We start from the raw sequence: 18,202 nt of genomic DNA, 5'->3' as shown, positions 1-18,202 counted from the left end.
TATGAGTGCTGTTTGAAGCAGTTTTTTTCTCTCTTATTTTTCTTACTTCCCCAACTACTCTTTCCCCCTGCAATATGACTAATATGGAAATGTTTTTCATGACTTCTTATGTACAATGGGTATTGCAAATCTTACTTTTTCAATAAGAGAGTAGAAAAAGGAAAAACAAAAACAATTTTTTAAAAATTAAAAAAAAAAAGCGTTTTAAAGTTCCAAGTCGCTCAAATAACAAGGTTAAATGAGCACACTAGATTATCTTTGATTCTATCCTCTATAATAAAATTAAGATTCTAAATTTGTAGATTGAAAAAGGGGCTCTACATCTCAAAAATTTGTGCCATCTCCCACCTTCCAAACACACAGACACAGTCAGCTTACTGAATGATTTCTCCTAGCTCATCAAAGCTCCAGGGCACAAAGACTCCTGCCTCTTTCAAGGCCTGGTTTTTCGCCACTGCTGTTTCTGAAGCCTGGTTGGCACAAGCGCCTGCATGGCCAAATTGAACCTGGGAAGACACAAGAAGACCGGTCTTATGTTGCTTCACTGACCCCCTCCAAGCTCTTGGCCCCCCCTCCCCCAACCAACAAAAGGAAGGGAAAAAAAAAAATCACAGGAGCAAAAAGAAATGTGAGCTTGGAGAAGATCACTAACCCCTGCAGCCTGGAAGTCTGGATGGAGCCAAATCTGGTATCAATATGAATCTAGGCACCAAGAGACATTCTCTGGGAAGATGTGCTAAAAACTGTCTTCTAAGAGGAAGAGTCTAATAAAGAAATCCCTGAGAGAGCTTGCTAGTAGTTAGGTAGATTTAGAAACCCATGAATATTATCTACATTAATTTTATTTTTATTCATTTTGCTAAATACTTCCCAATTACATTTTAAATTAGTAGGCTGTGTGTATGACACTTGTGAATTAAGTAATCAATAATCATTTATAAATTAAGTGACTACTGTGGGTCAGGTACTGTGCTGGTAACTGGAGGTACAAATGCAAAAGTGAAATGGTGTCTGCCTTCAAAGAGCTTACATTCTACAGAATTTAATAACAGATCTAATATGGTGCAAGTCCATCCGTAAACTGATCTCTTTTCTTCTCTAAAATTCAACTCATAACGATTCCTAGAGGTGTCTTCCAAATTAGGCTCACTCCATTCTAATCTTTCCTTAATTACATACCTCCTTGGGATTTGTCTATTCAACTTATTCTGTATTTACTTAGGCTCAGTTGCCCATTACTCTGAAAGCATCACTGAATGTTGGGTGGTTATTTTTTTTTTAAAAAAGTATTGTATGCCTATTATGGGCAAAGGAACCTGACTAGGTTCTGAATTTTTTGTTGGAACTTATGGACTCCTTAGAATAATATTTTAAAATGAATACATTTGTTAGGGCAGCTAGGTGGCACAGTGGATAGAGCACCAGCCCTGAAGTCAGAAGGTCTAGACTTCAAATCTAACCTTAGACATTTAAGACTTCCTGGCTGTGTGACACTGAGCAAGTCACTTAAACCCAATTGCCTCGGGGGAAAAAAGGTATTTGTGATAAAAGCTTTCTTTTTCCTTTTTCAATGTGGGGAAAAACAGAAGGGAGAGAAGAAAAATTTTGGTTAAATAGAAAAATTTAATATAAAAAAATAAGATTATAAACTATACCAATCACAATGAAATACAGTTATCAAAATATTTTGGAAGAAAAGCTGGTAGACCCTGGCCCAAATCATTTAATCTCAATTGTTTGAGTAACTCCCCACCCCCACCCCCATACTGAAATACTAATAGACCACAGCTTAAAAACCCCTGGGCTAGATCTCAAAAATTAAGAAATACAGTATTAAAAGAATGAATTGCAACCACAGCTACACTACTCATCTGCCATGAGGCACATACTGGCCTATTTAGGAATATCCCTAAAGCTCCTCTAGCCAAGAAGAGCAGAGATGTATCTTCCTCTCCATTGGGAGGTGTGGGCAACAGATTGGCCATCTCTCACTTCCCTTAAACTTAATTTATCTTACTCCAAGAGTGTTTCCTCATCCCCTGAAGCGCTCAACCTTTTTACTTACATAATCTTCAAACTTCATGATTTTATCAAATAGCTTGCCCAATCTGAACAGTTTTACATAAATTAAATTTTTCAAAAGTCACAGCAGGATGGCTTTTGGGAAGGTCTCCAGGAGGTAGTAATCAAAGGAGTCAGCTTTAACTCTAAGTGGGGACCTGGGGAATAACAGCTGGTGGATACTGCAAAAGGAGAATGTAATCAAGTGCTGAGTGGATGTTCATCACTGCAAGCAGTGATCAAGCTCAATATGCATAGTGCTATGTGGTTTAAAGCAAACAGGCATTCAGAAGAGAGAGGCAGATGAGCAATGGAAAGGCAGGAAAGGCTTCAGAGGTCCCTGGAGTGTCTCACCCTGCCTCCAAGCAATTAGAACCAAGAACTCTTGGAATTTAGCTCTTTGAAGTTGGAATTCAATCACTGTTATTTTTCAATATTATTATGAGAAATTTTTCATGTCTAAAGACCTTGGTGGGGTTAGAAAAGAGGGATAGTTCCCTGAGTCCTGAGAAAAGGCTAAGCTTGGAAGAGACCTGATTAGCAGTTTACAAACAACAGGAAGGGTGCATCTATTATGACAAGAGATCATTTGCTTATTAGGTTACTATGGCCTGAGGAGATTATCTCCCATCTCTCAGAGCTGGAATTCTTCTGTTTTTTTTCTTTTTAATTTTCTTTAATTTTAATTCTATTTCATTTCTAGTTTCATATATTGTCCAGATGCCTTGAGGATCCTTCAGTATGGTGTCATCATTCCTTCCTACTAATGAATAAATGGGCCTTCTAATCTCCCTTGTGACTTAGAGTAACAGGAGGGAGTTTCTGCCTGCCTATTCCAATAACTGCTGGACAAGCTAGATCTAATAGGTTTCAGAAGCAAAGACCCTGCAATAGAAAGGTAGTTAAGCAGCTTGACTGGCCCAGAACAGCTCTGTCGTCAAAATGCCAACAATGGTGATGTGCCCACATTAGGGAAGATCACCAGGAACTTGGCAACATTGTGATCACAAAGATGATGATTCTAACTGTAGTTAGTTTTTTCTCTTGGTGATTTCATCATCTCCCACAGATTTAATTAATAGAGGGCTTACAGGTGTATATAACCAGCCCTCATCTCTTTCCTGATCTCCAGTCCTACTGGCGGCTGGCACCTAGACCAGCTACTTAGTGGACATTTCAAAATGGATGACCTGTAAATTTCTCCAACTCATTGTTTTTCTTTTTAAACCTTTCCCATTTTTGTTCAGGTTATCATTATTCTTCCACTTTCTCAGATTCATGTTTTTAACTTATCACTCTTTTTCTCTTTTACCCTCTGTATATTCAAGTGCCAAATCTTGCTGCTTCTGCCTCCACAACATCTCTTCTGTTCAATCCCTGCTCTCCACTCATAAGGCTGCCATCCTAATTCAGGCCCATAGTCACCCATACTATATTGCAATGAATCCTTAATTCTTCTTGCCTCAAGTCTCCTGATTTCAGTCCATCCAAAATAGTTTTCTTTTCTTTCTTAAAGTCAACATGACCATATCACTCTTCTACTCAAACACCAGTAACCTATTGCCTTCTAAACTCAAATATAAATTTCTCTTGTTGGACTTTTGAAGTACTAGACAATTTGGCCCTCACCTCTTTCCAGCTTCATTACATCCTTCACTCTTTGATCTAGACAAACTACTCTCAAATATGGCCCTCTTATTTCCCAGCTCCAGGACTTTGTCCAGACTTTTTGTTGTTGTTCAGTCATTTTTAAAATTCATGTCTGGTTCTCCATGATCCCACGTAGGGTTTTCTCAGCAGAAGTATTAGAGGGATTGGCCCGGCTCATTTCACAGATGACGAAACTTGAGGCAAACAGGGTTAAGTGGCTTGCCCAGGGTCCCATGGCTAGGAAGTGGCTCTGGCCCCATCGGATTCCTACTTCCATGCTGAGCACTGTCTAGGTGCCAGCCGCCAGTGCCTCAAGGACACTGCACTTCTACACAAGTTGCCTCAGGATGCAGTTCAAGTAACATCTTCCATATAAGGCTTTCCCAACCCTGCCCCTGCCCAATCCTGCTATCCTTCTTGAGTTCTCCTGTGCACACTAATCGATGTAACCATCTCTCCTGACAGAGTGTAAGCTCTTTGAAGGCAGAAACCGCTTCCTTTTTTTTGTCCTTGTATCCCAGGTGCCTATAATGGTGTGCAATGCAGCAAATGCTTAAACAGTGCTGGCTGGCAGTTTTGGAGGATAGAGAAGGAAGCAGGGCCCACATACCTCAGATGAGAACTTGGTGGCACAGGTGCCGATGCACCAGCAGACAACGGGCTTGGTGATCCGGCCTTCCCTGACGCTCTGACAGATCTTGTACTCCTCGGTGCCCCCTATCTAGAGGGTGCAAAAAAGCAGTCATGCTGATCATTTCCGAAGGGGCTACTGGGCTCACAAACCCTCTCAGATAATGTAGGGACGGGGGACCCCTCTCCTACAAGCCTCCTGCTTTCCCTCCCCAACAGGTGGCCAACACAGAATCAGAGGAGACCTCATTTTCAGCGTCTCTATAGTTCTAATGCTACTATTTCTCTACTGAGTCAGATAAGAAAGGGACCTTAAATTTCATGATGGAGGATACAGATTAGACAACGAAAAACCTGCTGAAAGTTATAATAGGACAAGTAGTGAAGGAAAGTACTGAGAAAGTAGGAAGGAAAGTTTTGAAATAAGAGAAGATTCCTTGAGATTATGTAGACTAATGTGGGAATTCACTTTATTTAACAGCATATTTGTCCGAATGTTTTTTCTCTTTATTTAAGAGCGAGGAAAAATGAATTTTTGTTGAATCGAAAACAAACAAACAAACATAGAACTCCAACAGACTTGGGATGGAAAATGACACATCCAAAGGGAGAACTATGGAGACTAAATGTGGATTGAAGCATAGTATTTTCACCTGTTTGTTTTCTTTCTCTCAACACACACAAAGCAAAGGATGATTTAGAAATAGATTCACTACATGAAGCAGAATAGAATTATCTTTTCCAACTTTAGATATTAAGATTCTAAATCCACTCCCCACTAGGAAGAGACAGTGGCCAGCTAGAGCTAAGTAGGATTGCCTTCCTTATTCAGGTAAGGCTAGTGGAATCCTATTTTTTTGGTCTGGATCTGTGTGCTCTAATCACTGACAGGGGATTGGCTCACAGCCACCCAGGAGGAGGATTTCCTGAGTTCCCAGGGGCACCTCCCTCTATCACCCTCTGCTGCTTCTCATTCTGCTGAAATTTCTCAGGCTCCCAGGGCTGTGGATCAGGACCGGAACCAAGGACTTACCTCCCCAAGTACCACAATCATCTTCACTCCTGGTGTGTCTTGATAACGCAAGACATGGTCCATGAATGTTGAGCCTGGGTATCTGAAGGAAGAGACAATGATAAGGGTCAGAAGAAAGGGTTTTGTTTTGAAGCCACACACTGAACTGTTTGTGCTGCTACTAAGTTTATTGAGAATGAAAATGAAATTTTATAAACCATACTAGAGGCACTAATAAATTGATAACCATACTAGAGTTTAAATGTAGTTTTCTGGTGGAAAATTTTAATAGTAACAGTTTAGGAGCAGCTAGGTAGTACAGGGGATAGAGTACCAGTCCTGGAATTGGGAGGAAGTAAGTTCATTTTGCTAGCCGTGTGACTCAGGGCAAGTCATTTAACCCCAAATGCTTTTTCCCTAAAAATAATAATAACTAAAAAAACAAACAAAAAACCCCCCCACCAAAAACAAAAACACCCTAAACAATTTAAACTATTTCATTCTCAAGAGAGCCCACTAGAAATCATGTATAAAAGATCAAAGGTCAAAACCTCCCAATTTTTCAATTGCGGTAATTATGAATAAAGAGCATATAGTTCTTGGCACACAATATGCACTATATAAACATTAGTTATTGTTATTAATTAATATTAAACCAATTATTAATTAGTTATGAGCCATTCTAGAGGAAGGAGCTTCTTTAGCCCCCTAACAACACTTATTTTAGGCAAATTTGTTATTGTGATGGAACATTTACATTTCACAAAATGCTTTCTATATCTAGTATCTTATTCTCAGATATCTCACTGATGAGAAGATGAATCTGAATGTAAAAAACCTATTTCAGGCCATCATGAGCTCTGTTAGATCCTTAGAGAGATAAAAGTATTATTGAGAAAATACTAATGGTTGCAGACTGTGTTGACTATCTAAGTAATAGCTTTGTTCCCATGACAAATTTTTTTTGGGGGAGGGGTTTTATAAACTACTCATTAAGGCCATGAACTAAGTTATGAATGAGGCCCTGATCTTAATAGTGGTGGGAATACCCACACTGATGAAATCACCAACCAATCTTTTGAAATCCAAACCAAAACCAATCTTTTAACCTGAAGTTTACAACTATTCTGGTGAAGGGAAGTAAACATGGAAACTACTTTCCAGGTTGTCAAACTAAGGTCTAAATAAATGAAGTAACTTGTCCCAGTGCCAGGAGTTAAGAGTACAGAACTCAGGTCTCCTGGCCCCTGCCCCTCAATCTCTTTCCCACTAAATTTAAAACCTTCTAAATGTCCCAGGCCACCCCACTTCTCCGAATTTCTCTGACCCTGCTGATAGTTACCTGTCCCCACCAATGGCTACACCCTCATAGACACCATCTGTGGTCCTGGAGATGATGTTGTTGAGTTCATTGGACATGCCCCCGGAGCGGGAAACATAGGCCACACTGCCAGGCCTGTACAGTTTGGACGCCAGTATGTTATCCAGCATCCCGCCGGTGTTCCCAATTTTAAAGCACCCAGGCTTAATCCCACCAACCTATAGAGCAGAAGAGACAGATGTCAGAAAGAGTGGAGGGAGCACCTAGGAAATTATAACATCATCAATTTTGCTCCAACAAGATCTAACCGAGAGGGAAATGAATTAGATAGCAAGAACTGTTCACATAAGCTACATGGAATCCTAGATCCTTAGGCAATATTTAAGGAGGAGAACAGAGAAGTGGAGGAAAATTCCACAATACAGAACACAAAAGGCTTTCTGACTTAACCTGAGCACATATGGCATTATTGTATAAGGTAGTCCAACCCCAATAAAAACACCACTCATCAACAGACATTGGTGGTTAGCTTAACATCCAAATGTTGATTCCATCTCCCAACACCAAGATTATCCAGGCTACCTCTGAGAGGTCAAGGGTCTTTCTTTCTCTCAGTTTCTTTTACCTTGGTAATCCCTGGGGCAAAAATCAAGGCCTCCTTTGTTTATAGTTAAGAGACCAATCACTGAAAAGATCAGAAATGCTTTCTTTGGAAAGAGAAGGAAGAGGAGGAAAGGAAATGCTTGGACTTTTTTTTTGGTCAGGTTACCAAGTGCTTACTAGATTATCAGACATTGCACTGCTAAGTCCTGGGGAAACAACAGTCCTTGTCCTCAAGAAGCCCACATTCTTTAATAAAGACATCATGGACATAATATGATATACCCATGCTAACCTGAAGAATTTCTTACAAGGAAGACACTGACACTGAGGGGGATCAACAAAAGCCTCTTGCAGAAGGTTGAATCTGGGCTGATTCTGGAAAACCAGAAGCTGGGAGGCATTCCAAGCATGGGGGTGGGAGGGAAGTACTAAAGTAATGCTCAGCTGCGGTCGGAGATGGAAAGCAGACAGTGTTACTGAATCGTGGAGGATGGAGGAGAATAATGGGAGCAGGTGTGATGGGCTTTAAAAGCTGAGCAGGACATGTATACATATACTGTATTTAACATATACTTTAACATATTTAACATGTATTGGTCTACGTGCCATCTGGGAGAAGGAGGGGAAAAATTGGAACAAAAGGTTTTGCAAGGGTCAATGCTGAAAAATTACCCATGCATATATCTTTTTATTTACAAGTTATATTACAGCATTGACAACTGCCGAATGTTTTGTTCCAATTTTTCCCCTCCTTCCCCTGACCCTCTCCCCTAGATGGCAGGATGACCAGTAGATGTTAAATATATTAAAATATAAATTAAATACACAATAAGTATATATGACCAAACTGTTATTTTGCTGTACAAAAAGAATCGGACTCTGAAATATTATACAATTAGCCTGTGAAGGAAATAAAAAATGCAGGCAGGCAAAAATATAGGGAGTGGGAATTCAATGTAATGGTTCTTAGTCATCTCCCAGAGTTCTTGCGCTGGGCGTAGCTGGTTCAGTTCATTACTGCTCCATTGGAACTGATTTGGTTCATCTCATTGCTGAGGATGGCCAGGTCCGTCAGAATTGGTCATCATATAGTATTGTTATTGAAGTATATAATGATCTCGTGGCCCTGGTCGTTTCACTCAGAATCAGTTCATGTAAGTCTCTCCAGGCCTTTCTGAAATCATCCTGTTGGTCATTTTTTTTTTTTACCAAACAGTAATATTCCATAACATTCATATACCACAATTTATTCAGCCATTCTCCAACTGATGGGCATCTACTCAATTTCCAGTTTCTGGCCACTACAAAGAGAGCTCCATGAATATATCTTATAAACAAAAAGCTATTAAAAAAAAAAGCTGAACAAAAAAATTTTCTCTTTGATACTAGAAGTAAAAGGAATCTTTCCTGCATAGAGACTGATGTGGTCATGGTGAGACTACTGCTTTAGGAAGAAACTTGGCACCTGCATGGAGAATGCCTCTCAAGAAGCACATAGGTAATCTATAGGGAGATTTACAGTGTTATGCCACAGTTCTCTTTTATTGTCCTGACTCAGTTTCTCTAATTATCCTGACCCAGTCCTGATTCAGTTTCTCTAATTGTTCTGCTTCAGTTTATAATTATCAGCTCAAAGCTCAGTCCTGCAAAACCTCCCCTATCTTTATCAGAGTATTTGATAAGGATAAAAGATCTTATGTTTTAGAATGAGAATGCCTCTCCCCGACCCAAACTATGGGAAATGTCAGATACCATCTTATCAAGATGCCACCCCCCATCTCCGGAGGCTCACCCCACCCTGTCAATTCCTGTTCTGCTCTCAGTATCCTGCCTCTGCCCCTGCCTCAATCTACCCCGAGTCTGAGCCACGTGTATATAGGTCATTGAGAACTCACATTGTGTGCTAGATTCTTGGATAGTCTCATTCAGCCCTGGGGCCAAACCATGGATCCATTTGGTTCCAGCATATCTCTCCCTTTAAATAAATTATTAAATACTCTCTAATCAGTATCCTGGCTCAGTTTCTATGGCATTACAATGGAAGTGACTTCCCAGACAGAGGAAGAGATAAAAGGGAATTTTTCTTACTTGAAAAGAACCACATCTTTTGTTGGTAGGGTTTGTGTGTGTATGTGCTCGGGAGTGTGCGCACACATACACATGGGTCACAAAATCTTCCTAGAGACATTTTTAAGTGCATTGCCTGAAGCAGGATTACAAATATACAGTAAATTAACAATTGTAAAAGTAGCCAAGCTTACAGTGGCAGGTCCTATGATGGTCACTCCTTTCTGATCCGCCTTTTTAATTAGTTTCCTGGTGAGAGCTTCAGGGATGCCTTCAGCAATGATGGCAATTGTACGAATCTGTAAAAGGAAGGAGAGAAAGAAAGGCTGTTGAGGACCTATCTCACTAAACTATTCCAGATCAGGGTAAGGGAGACCCCCAAGCAGATCACTTTGCTTCCTCTGAAATGCTAATCTTCCCAATTCTCAGCACTGACCTTTCTTCTTCATCCTCAATTCCTACAGAATTCTCAATTCTGCCAAGACTGTTCTTGATCGGCCCAAAAGCATACAAGAGTGAGAGGGGGTAGTGAAGAAACCGTGTCCCCTTTGATTCCTGGCCTCCCAAACTCCAGAGAGTCTAGAAGAAGGCATATTTCCCAGGGGGGCTTTTCTAAGGCAAATCATTCCTCCCAACTTCCCATTAGTAGCCATATCCTCATTCAGGAAGCCTTCAAAGTGATTTTCATTCAATTGGTGATCTACACCTGGGGGCATTCATTGGCTTTCTTTTCAACTGGAAGTTTTAACCTGAGACTTTATAGATGTTCTAAACCATATTTTTGCAGAATGTCTGAAGCAGGATTATCCTTTGCCAAGGAACCTCTCTCCTTGGTACAGCTGCCTGCCAGGACTCCTGCCCCCTGTGAAGAGACCCTCTTCTCAGTGAAAACTTTTGTTATTTCTCTGCCAGGACCTTGTTACTCAGAAGTCTGTCTTCTCAGTGCCAATAAAATTTCCCCTTGCCATTCAGACTATTCAGGTCTGTGATTCATGTTGGACCTGCACCTCCAACCAGAGAGGATTCCACAACTCTCTGCCCTGTCACTAGAACAGCATCAAGAGTAACTGTCAAATGTCTGAGCAGGTGCAAACACTTCTCAAGTCAGTGATGTTGCTCCAGTTTCTACTACTCGGTTCCTTTCCCAAAATACTGATCCCTTAGTCCATAGAACAAACATTTTTTACCCTTTTATATTCATTTCCATCTCTAGCTTTCTCTCTCAGCCTTAGCTTCTATACTCTTTGCTCTCTGTTCCACCCATCCCAGGGATAATTAAAAAATAAGCCTTTCACTTAACAAATGCAAAACTCTTTGCATTTGGATACCTCTTTCGATTCTCTTTTGTTCTGTCCAATATTAACAGGCATTCATTCCTTGGAAACACATCAAGCTGGTAGTAAACAGGGAGCAGGAAGGCTGCCAGGATGGGTAATAGATGAGCACAAATAAATCCAGGGTATTGAGCAGGGAGTCAGGGGTGTAGCAGCAGCAGCTCAGGGCATTTGCTCTCAATTCAGAAGTTAGGGTTTCTCTAACCTGGTCCTCCCACTTCTAGGACCTGTAAATGTTTCCGTGGGGAGAACAAGCCCACCCACCTGTGCATAATTCATGGTCTCAATTGTGCTGTCGTAGGCTGAACGGAGGGAGGCAAAGTTAATGAGCACATCGACCTCAGGGTGTTTCTTCATGGCATCTGCCATATTCTTGAAAACAGGAATCAGGATCTCTTTGTGGCCCCAGTAGAACTTCTGCTTATGGTCCCCACTATGAGAGAAGTGGAAATGGTGAGGGATGGAATGGGACAGGTCGGGTACTAATACAGAGGAGACCAGAGCTGTGTCCTCCAAGTCTGAGGGTGGGGAAGGCAGGAAAGAGGACACTAACTCTGTTTTTGGGAGTGGGAAGCAACTCTTGGACTCATTTATGACCTGAAGGGAGCTAAGCAAGTCCCTTTTCAGTTTGAGTGATGCTTCATTTAAAAAATTAGAAAGAGCAAAATTACAAAAAACTTTCCACACAAATAAAGTCAGACTTAAATAATTGGAAAAATAATAAGTGCTCTTGGATAGGCCGAGCGACTATAATAAAGATGACAATACTCCCTAAACTAATCTATTTATTTAGTGCTATACCAATCAGACTTCCAAGAAAATATTTTAATGATCTAGAAAAAATAACAACAAAATTCATATGGAACAATAAAAAGTCAAGAATCTCAAGGAAATTAATGAAAAAAAAATCAAATGAAGGTGGCCTAGCTGTACCTGATCTAAAATTATATTATAAAGCAGCAGTCACCAAAACCATTTGGTATTGGTTAAGAAATACATTAGTTGATCAGTGGAAAAGGACAAGACAGAATAGTCAACTATAGCAATCTAGTGTTTGACAAACCCAAAGACCCTAACTTCTGGGATAAGAATTCATTATTTGATAAAAACTGCTGGGATAACTGGAAATTAGTATGGCAGAAATTAGGCAAGGACCCACACTTAACACCATATACCAAGATAAGATCAAAATGGATCCATGACCTAGGCATAAAGAACGAGATTATAAATAAATTAGAGGAACATAGGATAGTTTATCTCTCAGACTTGTGGAGAAAGAAATTTGTGACCAAAGATGAACTAGAGACCATTACTGATCACAAAATAGAAAATTTTGATTTTATCAAATTAAAAAGCCTTTGTACAAAGAAAACTAATGCAAACAAGATTAGAAAGGAAGCAACAAACTGGGAAAACATCTTTACAGTCAAAGGTTCTGATAAAGGCCTCATTTCCAAAATATATAGAGAACCGACTCAAATTTATAAGAAATCAAGCCATTCTCCAATTGATAAATGGTCAAAGGATATGAACAGACAATTTTCATATGATGAAATTGAAACTATTACCACACATATGAGTGTCCCAAATCATTATTGATCAGAGAAATGCAAATTAAGACAACTCTGAGATACCACTATACACCTGTCAGATTGGCTAAAATAACAGGAAAAAATAATGATGAATGTTGGAGGGAATGTGGGAAAACTGGGACACTGATGCATTGTTGGTGGAGTTGTGAACGAATCCAACCATTCTGGAGAGCAATCTGGAATTATGCCCAAAAAGTTATCAAACTGTGCATACCCTTTGATCCAGCAGTGCTACTTCTGGGCTTATATTCCAAAGAAATATTAAAAAAGGGAAAGGACCTGTATGTGCCAAAATGTTTGTGGCAGCCCTGTATGTAGTGGCTAGAAACTGGAAATTGGCCCATCAATTGGAGAATGGTTGGGTAAATTGTGGTATATGAATGTTATGGAATATTATTGTTCTGTAAGGAATGACCAGCAGGATGAATACAGAGAGGCTTGGAGAGACTTACATGAACTGATGCTAAGTGAAATGAGCAGAACCAGGAGATCATTATACACTTTGACAACGATATTGTATGAGGATGTATTCTGATGGAAGTGGATTTCTCTGACAAAGAGACCTAATTGAGTTTCAATGGATAAATGATGGACAGAAGCAGCTACACCCAAAGAAAGAACACTGGGCAATGAATGTGAACGATTTGCATTTTTGTTTTTCTTCCCGGGTTATTTTTACCTTCTGAATCCAATTCTCCCTGTGCAACAAGAGAACTGTTTGGTTCTGCAAACATATACTGTATCTAGGATATACTGCAACATATCTAACATATATAGGACTGCTTGCCATCTAGGGGAGGGGCTAGAGGAAGGGAGGGGAAAAATCGGAACAGAAACGAGTGCAAGGGATAATGTTGTAAAAAAATTACCCTGGCAGGGATTCTGTCAACATAAAGTTATTATTAAATAAAATAAAATAAAAATAAATAAATTAAGGGATTTCCCAATTCAATGGAGTAACACCTAGCATTCAGGTGGGTCTTTAAGAAGGTCTGTACAATGCTTAACTTTTGTTATCTCCTAGACCCCTCCTTAAGTCACCCTGGAAGAGAGGTGCCATAGTTACTCCATTTTCACAGAATAGAAAGCAGAGGCAGTAAGGATCTTAGGCAGGAAAGCATTTCTCTGGCCTGTGGAAAGAATAGATCTTTTCCCAGAATCACTCACTATATCACTTCGATTCACCTCATACTTTTTATTTAGTCTACAAAGTCCTTCCTCACAAGAACTTCAAGTGAGAGATTTATATAGGGATAACAATACATGTATTTTTTTTAAAATAACTTTTTATTGACAGAACCCATGCCAGGGTAAATTTTTACATTATCCCTTGCACTCACTTCTGTTCTGATTTTTCCCCTCTTTCCCTCCTCTCCCTCCCCAAGATGGCAAGCAGTCCTATACATGTTAAATAGGTTACAGCAATACATGTATTGTTATTTCACGCATGTGATGACTGAGGTTCAGGGAGACTAACTGCTGGTTCAGCATCACAGACTTAAAAAGTCCCTTTTCCAGGGTGCAAGACACACTCTCCCCACTCCACACCCCTTCACCATCACACTCTTCCCACTGCAGTCCTTCCTGATGGGGTGACTCACGTGAAAGGATAGACCATGGCAGCCACTGAGGGCTCATCACGGGAACAGATGTAGTCAAAGTCGAGCATGCCCTGCACGGCCCGCGTTTGCATGCCCCACACAATCGCCTTGGTGTGTCGGCTGAAGAGGGTTGTGGCCTTTCCTACATTGGCAGGAGAACAAGACAGAGTACAAGGGCCTGGATCACTAGGGCTCCCACCCTCCACCCCAGAACCCCAAATCTAAGTGGGTTCTGCAGGGAGGTGGAGGGGAGCACTGTCAACATCCAGAGAGATGCTGCAATAACACATTAATAGTTGAACTTGACTAAAACTTTATTAACCTAAAACCAGCCCAAATTCCTGAACTGTCTGAATTGTCTCTTAAAAAAAAAAAAAAAATGAAGGGTTAATACTTTGAAGCAGGACCTAACTGGAACATTGGGAAAGAATTGCTAAATCTTGCCAGACTTGCTTGACTGAAGAAATAAAACTTATTCATAACTGTTGAATTATGTGTATTTGCCAATGCGATGTGGGTTCCAAAAGTTTGCTTTCTTTGGTTAAACATTGCTCCTCCCTACTTTGTTTATATAATTGGCACAGCAAACCCTGCCTTTCCACTTAAGGGGGAAAATAACTAGCTTAAAACAAAACTACTTCCCCGTTGTTCACTTCTTCCAAATGAATCAGAATTCAAAGTAACAGAATAGGCAGAATCCCAGCCATCACCACTGAGTTCCTGAGGATTCTGTCCAAAGGGAAGCCATGTGTTGTGATTGCAGCGCGAACCTCCAGCTCCTACCCCCTTCTCTCTGGAGGATTCTCTGTAACCCTCAGGCTGCTGCTGCCAGGGGCACTGAGAGGTCCTCAGCAGAAGGAGAGTGCTCGAGCCCTTGGGAACAGAAGACTTTCTGCTCTAGCTGAGAAGCCTAGTCCTGCTGCTCCTTCAATGAATCCGGATCTTAATCCACTGTAATAAAAGAGGACCAAGCCATGGGATGGGAGTGGGGGGTGTGGGTGGAGGGGGGTGGGGTGGGGGCAGTGGTCACCAAATCTAAATCTCCCACCCAATGTGGATTAGTGCAAGAGACCTCACCTCTATGGGCCTCAAGTCCCTCATCTGAAAAATGATGGCAAGGTATATGGTCATGATAAATGAAAAGAGGCTGATTCTAGTCTGGTCCAGACACACAGACATCCAGCAGGGTCTGTCCAGTGGGACCACAACCACAGCAATCACATAGAAATCTGGAGCCAGAAGGGATGCAGGAGACCGTCCAGTACACCTCTGCTCGTTTCAGAGATGAGGAGACTAAGGCCCATGTAGGATAAGTGAGAAAAAATGCCAGTCACCAGCCACACTTAGGGTTTTCACTGTGCCCCCTCAAACTCAGAGGGACTTTCACCCCTGGGCAAGGGGGAATCATGGCAAGCCAGAGATTATCACCCAATCTCTCTCCTAAAGGATAAAAGGGAAGCAGAAGCCCCAGAAAATGCTTCTCAATCACTGCCAATTTCCAACTTTAAACGAGAGCAGAGTCTATATGTTGGTTAAAAACAATCCCTGACCCAGTATCCTGGAAACTTGTGTGGTTCTGTACAAGTTGAGGTTAACACAGATTTCTATGGAAAAATTGGTCAGTGGTGGTGGTGCAAGGGGTTCATGAAAGGCCCTGTGATCAGAAAGATACAACTCCAAAAAGTGGGCAAAGGTAAAGCTATGACTACAAAGCCTGAGCTCCCAGCTCTACCTGCAGGCACTCCATGTCTGAGGACTATGTGCTTGTCACTGCTCCCACCTCTGCTCTTGCTCTAGACCTTCCTTCCTGCCTACCATGCTCCAAACTCAGTAGGAAACAGGAAACAAAGCTAGGAAAAAGAGCAACTCATTTTAACTTTTAAAAGATTCTATTTTAGCAAAGGAACCAATTGGTGACTTTTTCTCTGCCTATAAGTTCCTTGAGAGGAGGACAGAGACCTCACATGCTTGAGTAGGGATCCAGGTTTACAACTCAAGATGTATTATGATTTGAATTTAATAATTCAATTTTCTTTTGGGTCACTATTATCAGGGATCCCACAAATAGCTTCTTTCTCATCACTTTTCTTCTACCTAAAAGTCAAGAGTAATTCAATAGTCAAAACCTGACCTCCATGCCAACCCAACCATCCTATCTTTCCAGGGTGCTCTGGAGATGGCCTTCCTATCTAGGGTGATCTTGATGATGGGAATACAAAAAATATAGAGATAACTCTCAATTATCCAATTTACATATTAACCAGGTGCTCAGGATTTTACTTGCCTCCTGAACATTCTCCCTTGTCAGGTTCTTACTCCCACAGGAAAGGAAGAAAAATCCATACACAACCCTGTTGCTCCTTGGAGCACTGAGAAACCAGGTTGGGGGACAGAGGAAGGTAGAGACAAGAAGAGCAGGAGATGTGGTCATTTTGGAAACAAATGATTTATCTTCTATGGTGTTCACTTAATGAGGTTCCCTTCTTCTTCCATAGGTTAAGAGAGAGCTGAATGAATTTCTCAGCTACCATGATATGATGACCTTACTTCTCTACCTCCCACCACTTTCTGTGCACGGAAGAAGGAAAGGCACAAGACCACCACTCTCAGGCTCCCTTTAGCAAAAAGAGCTTTTATGTCCCTTATTCTTAGTCTAAACTCCCAAGTGTCTCCTCCTCCTCTTTCACCGTTCATCCAACTGCACCCCAACCAGGCTCAGCCCTGGTCAGTCACCCAGTTAGAATAGTAGAGTGTTAACATGCCGAGTGAGGAAGAAGAGAGAAACAGGACTCAAAGAGAGAGCGAAGGATAGGAGAGATTCCAGACAACACTACAAACCCACCAGAGAGGGAGAAGAGGACACAGCAGCATCAACCACTAACAAGGTCACACATTTAACTAGTAATGGGCAGCCTACCTTTCGGGGATCGTGGACTTGGGACTGAATCTGTCAAAGAGAATTACCAAGGCAACTGAGTGACCCACTGAAGACTCCAGGGATGAGTGCATAGTATGAGAGGGCCAAGGGAAAAAAGGCTTTCAATTAAATCACTGCCATGCTGTCCGTCAGATTACAGCCAGATGGTAGGAAATAGGCGGGAAGGGGACTGAGGAAGGGCAAAAGCCTTCCCAACTTCCACTCAGAATATATATCGGGAAAGAAGAAGACAGTGCAAAGCTGGGCTTCAAAATAGGCTCAGGGGCACAGGGCGCTGGCCCTGCTGCTCCCTCCGCCCCACCCCCCCAGGCCAAGCAGAGCACTCAGAGAATAGGTCCCTTCTGAAGGGTGAGCGAAGCTGTCACTGACCACCTTACCCAGACCTTTTCTCAGAGCCAGCCACACCAGAAATCCAGGACGTCCCACCTCGCACCCAACCACAAAATTATTTAAGTCAGGGCCAGTCTGGGGTGGGGAACCCACAGAACTGCAAGAATCCAAATCAGGAAGCCAGCAGCTCTGTTTTCCACATAATAAAAGAGAAAAGTCAAAAAAGGAATTCTGATTTCTATTTTTGACTTATTCTGACATTATCTGCTACCTAGTCCCCTCCTCTGCCATTACTTTCATCCACTCCTCTCTTTAACACAGAACACGAAAGGGGAATGACAAGGGGAAACTGTCTGAAAGACAGTTCTGCACCTCAAACCTTCAGTAAAACCAGTTTTATCCCTCATCCATAGCCAATTTCATCCTTCTCTTCTAGTTCCCTTCCCCCACATCAATGTCCAAACTACATTTTCTTCTTCTCCACTTGGCTAACAACCCAGAGAAGGGAACAGACAAGGCTGCAGAAGCTCCTCACCCCTCAGATTGTCTACCTTGAGTCGTGGCTGGTTTGGCTTTCTTTGCAGGGGCCACTTCATCAGCCTTTGATTCAGAAAAAGATGCCGTCCTGCTGGGGGCTGGGGTCTGGTGGGAGAGAGGAAATCTGAGTCACTTCAAAGTTATTGCTCTCCCAGAAGTATCCCCTGAAAAATATGAGGAAGTGAAGACTACCTGGGGAAAAACCCAATTAGGCCCTAGCCCTGAGAAAATTAGAATGCATCTTGCTCCTCTTTTTATTCTCCCTTGTCTGCTAGTAGGAAAACAAGCATAGAGAAAAAAAGGAAAAGAAAAATGTGCTCTACCGAGGAGCTGCCGCTGGCATTAAGGAGGAAGTTGGCAGTGTGGGCAGCAGTGGGAGGCTGGTTGGGAATGGGCCGGTGCCCTAGGGCCATGCCCACGATAGCAGTCATGTGGGTTTCAGTGCCAAAGACATGGATGGGGATCCCGGTGGTTTTCCCTGGAGAGAGAGGAGGTAAAAAAAACAGTCACATCTAATTTCACAGGG

The 18,202-nt window shown here is 41.7% G+C and overlaps 1 protein-coding gene across 2 annotated transcripts in view; it reads right to left on the bottom strand.

Annotated features, from left to right (window-relative positions):
* The window catches only part of ACLY (ATP citrate lyase), a 43,939-nt gene that overhangs the window by 8,919 nt on the left and 16,818 nt on the right, over positions 1-18,202 (bottom strand). Inside the window, exons 12-21 of one of the 2 annotated variants that reach the window (XM_051994477.1) lie at positions 18,000-18,154; positions 17,691-17,781; positions 16,789-16,818; positions 13,872-14,013; positions 10,943-11,111; positions 9,539-9,643; positions 6,696-6,892; positions 5,375-5,456; positions 4,322-4,432; positions 379-506 (exon numbers count right to left, since the gene is read on the bottom strand). In XM_051994477.1, the coding sequence (XP_051850437.1) occupies positions 379-506; positions 4,322-4,432; positions 5,375-5,456; positions 6,696-6,892; positions 9,539-9,643; positions 10,943-11,111; positions 13,872-14,013; positions 16,789-16,818; positions 17,691-17,781; positions 18,000-18,154 (1,210 nt within the window). The remainder of the gene's footprint in view (positions 1-378; positions 507-4,321; positions 4,433-5,374; positions 5,457-6,695; positions 6,893-9,538; positions 9,644-10,942; positions 11,112-13,871; positions 14,014-16,788; positions 16,819-17,690; positions 17,782-17,999; positions 18,155-18,202) is intronic. The other variant, XM_051994478.1, reaches the window with a different exon arrangement.

The sequence above is a fragment of the Antechinus flavipes genome, chromosome 4 (genome assembly GCF_016432865.1).
Source record: "Antechinus flavipes isolate AdamAnt ecotype Samford, QLD, Australia chromosome 4, AdamAnt_v2, whole genome shotgun sequence".
NCBI classification, from domain to species: Eukaryota; Metazoa; Chordata; class Mammalia; order Dasyuromorphia; family Dasyuridae; genus Antechinus; species Antechinus flavipes.
The sequence above is the reverse complement of the archived record's forward strand: the minus strand, read 5'-3'. Positions and strand labels throughout refer to the sequence as shown.